This window comes from Nilaparvata lugens, chromosome 3, assembly GCF_014356525.2.
Source record: "Nilaparvata lugens isolate BPH chromosome 3, ASM1435652v1, whole genome shotgun sequence".
NCBI classification, from domain to species: Eukaryota; Metazoa; Arthropoda; class Insecta; order Hemiptera; family Delphacidae; genus Nilaparvata; species Nilaparvata lugens.
The window spans coordinates 28,567,794-28,580,804 of NC_052506.1; the positions used below are offsets into that span (position 1 = coordinate 28,567,794).

Consider the following 13,011-nt stretch of genomic DNA (forward strand, 5'->3'; position numbering starts at 1 on the left):
TTTGATTTGATTTAACAATTAGTTTTTATAAAAACTAATTAAATAAAATTGTTTTTCTCTATACTTATAAAAGGCTAAGCCCCGTCAGACTGAAATCACACCACAGCCCAAACTACTGAGCCTAAAAACTTGAAATTTTGCACGATTGTTTATGGTAGCCTGAAAACATCCACTAAGAGAGGATTTTCAGAAATTTGCCCCCCTGAGGGAGCTGGGGCCTCCCCAAAATGTTGTACTTTTTAACCGCTCGTTGCACAGCAAAGTCATGAGGAACTTTTTTGTTCAGCTACGAAAAAAAATTAGATCCATGCAGAAAAATTTCGATCAGGAGCACAGGGGGGTTCAGGAGAGGGCATTTTTCGAAAATTTTGATGTAAAATCACACTACAGCTCAAACTAATTGTCCTACAGACTTGAAACTTTGCACAAATATTCTTCAAACATGCTAGACGCGCACTAAGAACGGATTTTGAGATATTTTGCCTCTAGGGGTTTCAAAGGATGAAAAAGGATCCTTTTAAGTAAGGTTATGAACATGGTAAGGTGAGTGCCATATGGAAATGAGATAATTTATTGACGTGACAACGTCTTATAAATTGGTTTGCCGGGTGACACTTCAAGAAACTGCGTTACGTTCCCACGTTATTCGCTCACAATGAGAGCGAGTGAGAGCGTTCGTTTCGGTTCACGGTCGTCTGGAAAGAGCACGAATAGGAGCAGTGGCGAGCAATGCAACAGCAGCCCGAAGACATTCACCTGGAGAGAGAGTGAAACGGAGCAATCTCCTGCGACTGCGCCACTACTTATACTTAGTGAATAGGTTATGTGAATAAGTATAAGTGAATAGGTAAAAGTGTAAGTATAATAGGTATAAGTGAATAGGTTATGTTGTAGTAATCACAATGTTGTGGTAGTTTTCAATCACAAAAGTAGTATAAATCGTTTCTCAGCCAATAATAATTTGTTTAACTTGAAAAAATGAGCGCGAATTGCTATGTAAAAAATTGAATCGAGCACAGTTAGCCCGCCTAAGAGCGAGAGAGACAGAGTGATTTTGTTGAGGATGTGTGAAGGTAAAAATAAAATTTTGTTAATATGAAATTCAGTGCGAGATTCTTTGTATAAATTAATGTTTTAAATATAATTCTTTGTATAAATACATGTTTTAAATTGTTACTATTATTTCATCCTTCTTCCTACTATAGGAATGAATATTCACATTAAAATTATTTTTCGCCCCACTTGGATGTAATGAGTTGGTTTTCGTGCGTCATATGGAGGCCGAAAGTGATTGTTTTCTGACCAGGCCGGTAAAAGTTTTACGGCCCTAGGGCTGTAAAATAACCTTGAAGTCAGCTGATTCTGATTTGATGTGAACGTGTTTACAAAATAGTTTATGAAACGGAATCAGATTATGCTTCTAGAATTGAATAAGTATTCTGCAATAAGATACTATCATTTTATTTGGATGAATAAAATACAGATAAGATATATATTATAAACTATTCAAATTCGATTTTCAGAGTAGGATAGGACTTCTAACCTAAACTTCCGAAGTCGACAACAAGCATTGTTGACGTTGACATTCAGATTGCCCAAATTTCAAAGGTGCTAAAACAGCTGATCAAAAAACTTTTCATTATTTGTGTTTATTATTGAAGAATCAGAACATTTATAATAATATAATCTTATTGTCATTTGGAAGAATAAAAAGTATAAACTCAACCTCTAACATAATTGAACATAATATTTTAGGTTATTTAGACAAATCAGAATAAAATATAAAAATACTTGGACAATTTCCTGATATTCAGATTACCTCAGATTGCTAGAGCTATGACCTTCCTGTTTTGCTTTCGGAAGTGCCTAATAAACAATTATTCTCATATTTGTATTGTTTATTTTTCTGTGTAGCGAAAAATAACGTTCTCACCATGGGCAAAAATGTTTTTCCGGCTCTCAATCTTATCTAGTCCTCGGCCTACGGCCTCGGACTTGAAACCCGATTTCGAGCCGGAAAAGTCTCATTTTCGGCCCTAGGTGCGAAATATACTATTACCACTCAAAGTCGTTGTCACGTAAAACTTTCGCCTGTATACCAACTTTACAAGCAACTATGCAATTTTTTATTGACATGTGATATTCTAACATATGTTGTAATCATTGGAAATAACAAAATAATATGAAAGAAATTCAAAAAAGGAACATCTGTTCTGTTTTGCTTTCTACCTGATTCCACTCAACCTCAATAATATTGTTCTGATAATTGATGAATATGTTTAATAATATTATTATTAATATAATAAAAGTATTGTTTTGATAATTAATTATTATCATTAATATAATAATAGTATTGTTTTGGTAATCGATAAATATTTTTATTTTCACAAACTCTATATATATAATTTATAATGGTGAATGTGAAACAGCTGAATCAAAGAAATTATCTCAAAAACATATGTTTAGGAAAACCATAGTTTTGAACTTCGTTTTCCTGATGCAATGTATAAGCCTACACGTGGCATGTATTATTAATTTTTCAGCTAGAACTGTTTTTTGAGACTGCTAAATAAACGTCTACAGTTTTATCAATGCTCTATCGGCAATATGAAAACGTATGCAGTTTATATGTCTTTAAATAAAGGTGTTGATATCTACATGATTATTATTCTCTACCATTTTCATTTAATTAAAATTTCAAAATTATTCAAGCCTTGATAGAATGATTGACTCACTGTACAGTCAGTTGAAAATTTTAATATTGAAATGAGGGGTATTTTGGCAAGCTGAACAAAAAAGTAAGGTCCTATGCACCTTTTTTATATTATTTCTTCAAATGAAAAATGAGTTTTGTGGGTTGTCAGAACTCCCCCTGAAAGAGAACTATTCATTTTATCCTATCTTTTAGTAAAATAACAATGATTTCTGCGTTGAATAACATCTTTCTTGCCAACAAGAATCGAACTCTGTGAATTTAGATATGACCTACACTTTAGATTTATATAATTCTATTAATAAATTCATGGAAATTGAAGTACTTTTTTCAGTTAGTTGATGAAATTGATTATCAATAGAGAAAATGATTATAATTTTATCAATACAGAAGTAGTTGAATGAATTGTCGATGTACTGAGTTCTTGGTCAACAATAATTCAATATTGGTATTTATCCAATCATTATTTTTTTCAGAAGTTATTTCATTTGAATTAGAGAATATCTATAAGCTCCTATCAATTTATCATTCGTAACAATGAATTCTTAAAAACATGAATTTAATCAAATAAAAAATTGCCCATACTTCTGTATTCATGTTCGCATGTTTTCCACTTGTGATGGATAGCCAAAATATTGTGGAGCGAGCTGCACGGCGAATTGTAATCGAGGGCTCTGATTGGCTGAAAAGTTCAGCGTTCGGAGTGAGGTGAGGCGAGCAGTTAGAACAGAGGCAAGCGGCACGGCGAATGGTTCGGAGTACGGTACGGCGAATGATTAACAGCTGATTTTTAACATTATGAAATATATGCTCATGTTCGTTGAAAGGCAAGTTGTTCGGAGGAATGCACGGTTTGCTGCGCGGTTCGAGGTTCGGTTCGGCATGTGTGGACGCACCTTTAGTTGTTACAGGACATAGTTATACAGATCACTGGCCAAAGCAACATAATAATCTATCTTCTTCTTCTTCTTCTCCTTCTCCTTCTCCTTCTCCTTCTCCTTCTCCTTCTCCTTCTCTTCTCCTTCTCCTCTCCTTCTCCTTCTCTTCTCTTCTCCTTCTCCTTCTCCTCTCCTTCTCCTTCTCCTTCTCTTCTCCTTCTCTTCTCTTCTCCTTCTCCTTCTCCTTCTCCTTCTCCTTCTCCTTCTCCTCTCCTTCTCTTCTCCTTCTCTTCTCTTCTCTTCTTCTTCTTCTTCTTCTTATCTTCTTCTCTTCTTCTTCTTCTTCTTTTCTTCTTCTTCTTCTTCTTATCTTCTTCTTCTTCTTCTTCTTCTTCTTCTTCTTCTCTTCTTCTTCTTCTTCTTCTTCTTATCTTCTTCTTCTTCTTCTTCTACCTATATCTAAAAGGCTAAGCCCCGACAAACTGAAATCACACCACAGCCCAAACTACTAAGCCTAAAAACTTGAAATTTGGCACAATTGTTTATTGTAGCCTCAAAACATCCACTACAAAAGGGTTTTCAGAAATCTGCCCCCCCCCCCCTGAGGGAGCTGGGCCCCCCAAAATTTTCACTTTTCAACCGTTCATTGCACAGCAGTCATGAGGAACTTTTTCGTTCAGGTACGAAAAAAATCAGATCTATGCAGAAAAATTCCAATCAGGAGCACAGGGGGGTTCAGGAGAGTGCACTTTTCGAAAATTTTGATGTAAAATCACACTACAGCTCAAACTAATTGGCCTACAGACTTGAAACTTTGCACAAATATTCTTCAAACATGCTAGATGCGCACTAAGAACGGATTTTGAGATATTTTGCCTCTAAGGATTTCAAAGGATCAAAAGGGATCATATTAAGTAAGCTTATGGTAAGGTGAACTCCATATGGAACTGAGATAATTGACACATTATATTCTAACATATGTTGTAACCATTGGAAAGCTTAAAACAATTTCATCAATCAGCTGATCGAATTGATTTTGCGTTGATTGAGAGCGCGAGCTTGCCACGTGTTTGTTCCATTGTTGTATGCTTAGCCAGTTCGGTTTGCGCCTTCTATCAGCTGTATATGGAGTCTCATACACTCCGATTAGAACAGTGCACAAAGGTTTTCTTTGGTTAGGAGTTTGTTGATAATTCTTTTTTCAAATTCAAATTTTATCGCCATCAAAAACCACATTGAAAACTTTTCTAATAGACAACAAGATTACAGAAACAAAATGTCAAACATATACCTACATTTATTTGTAGCACAGCCAGAAAAAGACAAACTTGAGTACTAGCTGTGAGCTTATTAAATATAACTCAATATATATATATATATATATACTATACAATATATATATATATACTCTCTTTCATTAGGTGAATAATTTTTTCAACATTTTCCAGTTTCTCAATGATAGGGGAGTGATAATTATTTGTATAGGTCTTCTAAGGAACCATTATCAACAGCTGGTACCAATCAACTACACTTCAACTCCAAACTACCGTTTTAATACCAGTACACAATAATTTATCACAGGGTGATGTGTTTATTACAGCTGGTAACTTTAGATGCTAAATCATATTATCACAATATGATCTTGAATCATGATCATCTTTTCGTTCTTCAGTAGCCGCTCGGCCGAAAATTTTGAAAACATATGTCTGTAAAATGGATTAATAAATAATTATTATTAGCCCCCCTATTAAAATTTCTGTTCATAAACCATCCCCAAATATTCACACAACATATTCCCAAAGTTTCATGCCGTTATGTCAAGTAGTTTTCAAGTCTACAGGGAACAAACAAAACACACAAACAGACATTCATTTTTTTATAAGTAGATTTCCATTCGGCTCAAACAAAAGCCTCTCTAAATGAAGGTAGAATGATAAGGATTCAGTTCTGTTGTTTTAACATTTTTTCAAATCACTTTCAAAAAGTTCATGTAGTACCTACTATTGTGTTTGAGACACTTCTGGCGCTATCATAGTTTCACCACTATTCTGTTCCACAGTCCTATCTCTTGCAGTCGTTAACTATATCTATAATAATTATATAAAGTAAAGCTGGCTTATGCACGTACGGGATAGGAAAATTATGTATGACGCATCATCACGTCTGAACTACTGGACTAATTAACTTGAAATTTTGCTTATAGATTCTCAATTAACCAAGGATGGTTATAGGTATATTCTCAATTCTTCAAAATTTCATTACGTCAAGTTTTCATTTTGTCAATTTTTAAAATAGATCCTTGCGAAGCACGGGTTCTTGCTAGTATAATTATAAGAGCATATGTCAGATGTGAGTAGAATGAAATGAGTCCGTGCTGGCCACAGATGCAATATTCAATAATACTGCTAAATTGTAAATTGGAGTGTGTGATTGAAAAATGTGAAGTGACACATAAACCTAGCTATATCTGGACTGTTGTATAGGCTAAATTAGAATTGGAACCGATTTAGGCTTTAACCTGTGGTACTTTTGTAGGAGTTGAATAAATAAATATAAATTCTACAATAGTGTGAATAAATGCAGTGGTGTTACAATCAGTCCGAGGTGTACAGCTAGAGTGGCAAGCCTAGCCTCGAGTTGGGGGTAGGCTTGAGCATCGCGCAGGGCAGCCACGCCTCGCGCGTCACCCATTCTGCCGAGGCACACCCCCGCCACATCCAGGCGACGCGTCTTCACGCACAGTTTCGCCAGATTGCTCCACACTGCAACACTTCAATACACACAGGAGCATACATTTTCACTTAAATTCTCATAATGCATATGTTAAAAGCACAAATAGATTGAATTTAGTTTAATGCTGATATTAGAAGTATGAACATCTGTGATAATTTACAATAGGAAAACTTGTTGATTGACTCTTTATCTTACTTAAACTGTATATCACAAATTCAATAAATAAATTTTAGTTATTAAAATTATAAGTAATTGATTAATAAAAATGAAGATAGGCCTATAACAATCCTCGGTAAATTAAGAATCGTTATGCAAGTTAACCAGTTAAGCAGTTCAGAAGTGATCATTCGTCCAACATATGTATTTCGTATCCCGTACATGTATAAGCCAATTCCTTCCGAATCAGAAGAAGATAATCAAGACCCCAATATAGTTAATCTGTTGATGACAAATTCTTATGAGCATAACAAACATTTTTTAACAAAAGCTCTATTGAAAACTCTAAGTTAAAACCTTATGTTGTATTTTTTTAAATCTACCATTTAAACTTTAATAAATAATAAACATAATGACAATACAGTCATCAACCGATGGCTCAAAACAATCATGCAAAAATAACCTACCTATACAATACATTGTTCAAGTTGACCGACACAGCAACAAAGAAATAGTCCCACATGAGTGTGTGGTACAATTACCGTATCATTATAATTGTGCTATTTTTTTACTAAGACTGGGCCCGTTCTGTGTACATGGAATGTGGTAAATTGTCCGATTCACAATTTACCAGGTAAAAAGTTCCGCGTTCCATAGGAAGAGTTTTGACAGATTCTGTACCAGAAACCAGTTTCAGTTCCAAATTCCTGCCCCAGAGTCGAAGCGTGGTAAATTGTCCGGCCTGGTACAGTTCCAACTATCTGAGCTCTCATTGGTCGATTATTGTAGTCTGCTTGCTTCTCTGCGCATGCACTGATAGTTTGTTTGTTTACCATAGCATAGCCATAGAATAGATAACCAACAATATGATGTTTGATAACCATTCATTAAATGAATTTTTCTCTATAGAAAATTTGAGAGTAATGGAATAAAAGAAATGCACACTTTTCTAGACGGTAAGTTTGTAAAACAGCCTTTCTTCATTCAAGCAGCTAGTATACGACACATTTCTGTGTAAATCAACTCTATAAGTGCGCGCAAAAAGCTTGAAGCAACGATTTTGAAATGGCGTTCCATGGGAAAATTTTGCACTAGTCACGTGATGGAACAATTTACGATTGGAACTGGAACAATTTACTGTACACAGAACGTACACACTATCAAATAGAACTTAGAAGAAAAATAAATTGAAAGACGAATCATACTAAAGTGCCAAATATCAATTTTATGTAGAGAGTGCCTTTACTAAATCACAGTAGGCTCAGTGTAACACGAGGCTCATCATCACAGACCCAAGAGTAGATAAAGTAATAAAATCCAATAATTCACAAGTAAGAAATCAATGAGTTTGTTACAAAGTAGGTTAAATTACCTTTTGACATGCCGAATAGTCTTAAATGCCTGGTCTATGTCTCCAACGCTGAGGCAAAAGCTGAAGTTATGTACAGCCGCTCTGGTAGCTGAGTCACAATTTTCCAGACCCTCGAAGTCTTTCATAAGTATCTTGCTGGATGTCACTCGCTGAAAATATGTAACGGTTCTCAGATTGGTTTCCATTTTAATTGAAAATCTATAAGTTATATCTGTGAAGCATCGAACTGAAGTCTGTAAGTGTAAGTTTATTGTCTGTCAATTGGCTGGTTGTTTTTGAATGTCGAAATTCCCATTCTTGGCTGTCCGAAGGGAGATAATATTCATTTCAAACAATCAACATGTTTGAAGCGGGATATCATCCCGCATTTATCTTTGAACTTATATCAGTTAAAAAATACAGTCAAAATTACATATCAATTTTTAGCCATTAATCTTATGATTTCTTCATAGAAAGCTTGAAGTGGTTCAAATTGCTAAATTGTAATTTCAAAGAATAATTAAATTTTTTTCAAAGCTTCATTGTACGAAGAGCACGTAGGTGATTATTGTAGAATAGATTCAGAATTCAAGAAAGTTGATACACATGATATTTTCTCACCTGTTGATTTGTTGGTTTGACTAGTACAATAAGATGAGGAGTATCAACCGCTAACAGACTAACAAAGTGCTCAGGAGCAGGCATCACATCTTGCACTAGAATGCCATGAGTAGACGAGTAGGCAAGACTCGTTAAAACCTGCAAAAACGAAGATACAGAGAATTATTAATCTAATATATACGTTCAATCAACAAATGTTGCAGTTTTATCAGAACTTTAAATAGTGGTATAATTAGAATTGGTATATGTTCTCATTATCATGGAGGTAAAAATAAACTACAATGTTTGTTCGTTCATAAGAGAGAATAGAGAATATATTTTCAAGGTTACTGGTTTCACAATTCAAATCAATTTAATCATAAAAACAATGTTTTCTCATTCGAATCAGCGCCAAGAAGAAGAGAAAGGATCTTGGAATCAAATACAAGACATTTTATTGACCTGGTAGAATTTTACCTGTAGCCACCGAAATCCAGAGACATGCAGATAAACACTAGGCATGACTCCATTATCAGGACAACGTCGAGGCGATCCAAGCTGCTTGACAATGAATGAATTGTGAGGAGGTTCAAAGGAAAGAAGCCTTTTGAATTGGTGTTGTGAATGAATGAAGTCCAGCTATGTAGTTCAGCCATAAATAGTGTAATTATTTTAGAATAAGAGAGCTTGTAACGTCCTTTTGGGGTTACATATGCCCAGCTGGCAGTCTGTCGGTAGAGCATGTGAAATTAAATATTTTTGATATTTTGGCGCCTGCTGAAATAAAAATACCAATGGTTCTTACCAGCTCTTCAAGGAGCTTATACCAAATTCTGCTATCAATCGCTGCAAACTGCTGCTGCTTTATCAATCGGCAATCTTTACCGCTGCATTGACTGACTCCACAATTATAAATGTTGAAGAGGTAGATGAATATAAGGATTTCAAATATTGCACAAGACAATAAGGTACAGACATCAATCCAACTCGCTACCATCTGACAAAGGGGTCAGCAGTGCGAGATAATACCGAGTGTGATCAACGACAGTATTTTAATTAGAATTCCTTATATTTACTATGACTTGTAATACTGCTTCGACTTAGTACTATGACCCTGTATTTCAGTCAATTTGATTTCAGTGATTAGGTTGAACCATTTAAATAAATCTTGAGAACATATTATTTCTGAAGATTTAGTGATCAATACTGTATATCGCTGATTTATCCAACTTATCTGGTGAAGAATATAGTTGGTTGATAATTTTATTAATTTGTCAATAATGATAATAAAAGATACTAGTACAAGATTGGTCATGCATGAAGACAGGATAATAAATGAAAGGTACACCATTCGATCAATAAATATATAATTACAATGAAATCAACAAGCAAAAAATAATATATAAAACAACCAATATAAAAACAATATGAGAAAATATGTAAGAAAAATATCACAGATGGCTCAATTAAAACTCTTGTTCTTCTTAATAGCATCGACTAATAATTTTCATAATTTTTCTATCAGCATACATTTTACAGATTTCTATAGCTCAATCCTTCGACTTGCTTCTGCTTATCGAATTAGAAATTTATAATTCCGTATTCCAACAATATTAGATACTTTAAATATTAATTCTCAGGGTATGAGTTTGGCCATCAGTGGAATTTAGATAAATAATTTATCTTATGAACTTAAGTAAAACCTTCGATGACCTAGCTTTATGAAATTTCTATTAATTCATTGCACTGAGGGCCCTCTTAAGAAATTATATTTCTGTAACTCATGTGCGTAGATTTTTCACAAATTTAAAGATGTGGCATGGATTTGCCTCGTGTGTCCTATGCCTTTCTGGTGGGCTGCTGTTGTCCTCTCCAATGGGGATATTTAAATTAATAACTCATGTCATAGAGCGACTTCACTGAGTTAGGTTCATTACTTATTAAGAGTTTTTTAAGATTTAAACTTTGGTAATAAATAAAATTAATTCTTATAAGGGAATCAGTCTATTGCTCTCATGTTGGTTGGCGTCTTGGTCGGTCTCTGGCAAGCAAGTGGGCAGTTGGTCTTCCCTTATTCTCTTTCGAAGATACTTCCTATTTCTAAATTTGCATAAAATTTAAATATCTTCTCCTATTGGTGGATTCCAATAAATCCGTGATGACGCAATTTAATACTGTCAAATAGTCCACAGTACAAGAGCATATTACTAGGTTAAACATGACTATATTTACACTTAAATTTCATTTTATTCTAATTACAGTTTTTCATGCACTCTACAATAATCATAAATTTTTATAATTTTAAAAAAGACCACGTGGAGACTTTTGAATTAAATATTTTTTAGCGCCTAACAAATACTGTGCTCTGATTGGTAAACCACCAGATTTTGTGCAAGTATACTAATGTATTAGTACGCCTAGAAAAATTAGATCCTACTTCCCTTTTATTTTTATTATGTTTTTTATGACTTTTATTTGCTCACATATATACAATAAATATTTATATTTGCTTTTTAAACATTTATGTCCTTTATTTTGCATGCTATAAGTTACAAAACCCTTTTGTCCTTGTCTTAACGAATGCTACCTACTTGCAATTATTTTGCTGGAGAGTATCTGATTGAATTGCAGATGTTCAGCTTGACCATTATTGATATTGCGACAAGCAATTTTTTTTTACAAAGAACCTAACCTCAAATACAATACAATACAATAATATTATTAATACAATATATTTTATTTATTTTATTAAATAATTGAAAAATGATTTCCATTTCAAATTTTCATCAATAATCTTAGCCTTTCTAGTCGTTATCATCTTATCTTTATCGTCGACTGATAGTACCATTGGTGACAAATATTTTTGTTTTTCTGACTGAGACCTACCAAAATGTACCGTTAGAAGCTCTAGAAGGATTAATCTTATACAAGATCGCTAATAGTTTAGGTCAGAAAACAGTTGCCATCATTCTTAAAACTAGATGCAATTTCTCGTCCGGAAAAAAATCGAAACAACGGCTCACACTTCTATCATCAGCGGGCAAATTCGGTAATTCTTTTCGTTCATACAAATGACTTTATCATGACAGTGGCCGTAGCCGAGATAGTTACTTTCTGGCTTGATGACTCAAAAGTCCCAGGTTCGATCCCTGGTCTCACTAATATATTTTTCTCGGGCTTACATTCATGCATCGGGTGGACATTTTAAGTCATCGTTTAGACACATCTGAGTCCACAAATCTGATCAGGTTTCACCCGAAGAACTCTAACACCAGAATTGACCCAGCCACGTGATTCTATTTTTCATTTATTATTTATTCAATAGGGATTGAATTGAGCTAAAGTTTAAGGGCCGGTTGCCACCTGTGGGTTGGGGGAGCTTTGAGTCGATCATCGACACAAGAATTTGTTGAAAACCAGAATTCACCCACAGTATCCATGCTTGTCGTAGAAGGCGACTAAAATGGACCTCAAGGCAACTCCAGAAGTTTCCTTGCCTTCAAACCCACGAGATCTGCCCCATCAGGGCAGTTTCGGAGGGGCAAAAAGAAAAACCCAAGAGATCAGACATGGGTGAAACTCCAGGCACAATGTAGGTCAAGATGATAAGTTGAGGGTGGCCAGGTGCCCTAGAGGCAATTTGGCGACCCCTCCTTCAGCGGAAGGACCTACAAAGAAGCCAGGAGTGGAACTCACGTAGGTCACGAGTTTGTGGGTGGAGAGACCAAAACTCACCATTGCTCAAAGAAGGACTTAGGCAAAACTTCTTGGGAGAGGTGAGGCTTCTGACCCTGCGAAGTTTTGGAGGGGCAAAAAGAAAAATCCCAAGAGACCAGAGATGGGTGAAACTCCAGGCACATATGTGGGTCAAGAGGCTGAGTCAAGGGTGGCCAGGTGCCTTAGAGGTGACTTGGCCACCCCTTCCTCAGTGGTAGGACCTTCAAAGAAGGCCAGGAATGGAACTCACGTAGGTCACGAGGACTAATCAGTCTGAAAAGACTGCCAAGCATATCACACTGGATTGCAACAAGCCCAAGCAACCGGGTGATGAATGGGATATTAGTATAGGGAAAAACTCTTGGTTCTTGTAAGGAACACAGGTATTGGTTTGCCTAACTAACATACTACTTGGGAACACAATAAGCTTCGGTTGACGTGTGGGGTTCTTTGAACCTTTGGATCCTTGAATCCGTTCCTTCAAAACAATAAACAATAAGGGCCGGTTTCCGAGCTTGGGATTCAGCTAAGTTCTAGACTTTAAAACAGCTGGAGTCAGAAAATTGGCTTTCCGAAACGGGGCGTAGTCATAGTCCACGTTTAAATTAAATTTCGAAAAACTAGAAAATTGAACACAAAATAAAATAAAGAAAGAATAGTGTATTTAAGCTATTTTGAATTATTTAGAAATGTTTAATTTCGTCAAGGAAAAACGTTTCCAATTATAGAAATAAAATAAAGATTATCATAAACACTACGACTACGCCCCGTTTCGGAAGGCCAATTTTCTGACTCCAGCTGTTCAAAGTCTAGAACTTAGCTAAATCCCGAGCTCGGAAACCGGCCCTAAGAGTTTTAAACTG

The 13,011-nt window shown here is 35.2% G+C and overlaps 1 protein-coding gene across 1 annotated transcript in view; it reads right to left on the reverse strand.

Moving 5' to 3' along the window:
- The window catches only part of LOC111051638 (intraflagellar transport protein 140 homolog), a 73,679-nt gene that overhangs the window by 34,087 nt on the left and 26,581 nt on the right, over positions 1-13,011 (reverse strand). The window contains exons 12-14 of the mRNA XM_039422759.1: positions 8,453-8,590; positions 7,853-8,001; positions 6,184-6,361 (exon numbers count right to left, since the gene is read on the reverse strand). Coding sequence (XP_039278693.1) covers positions 6,184-6,361; positions 7,853-8,001; positions 8,453-8,590 — 465 coding nt within the window. The remainder of the gene's footprint in view (positions 1-6,183; positions 6,362-7,852; positions 8,002-8,452; positions 8,591-13,011) is intronic.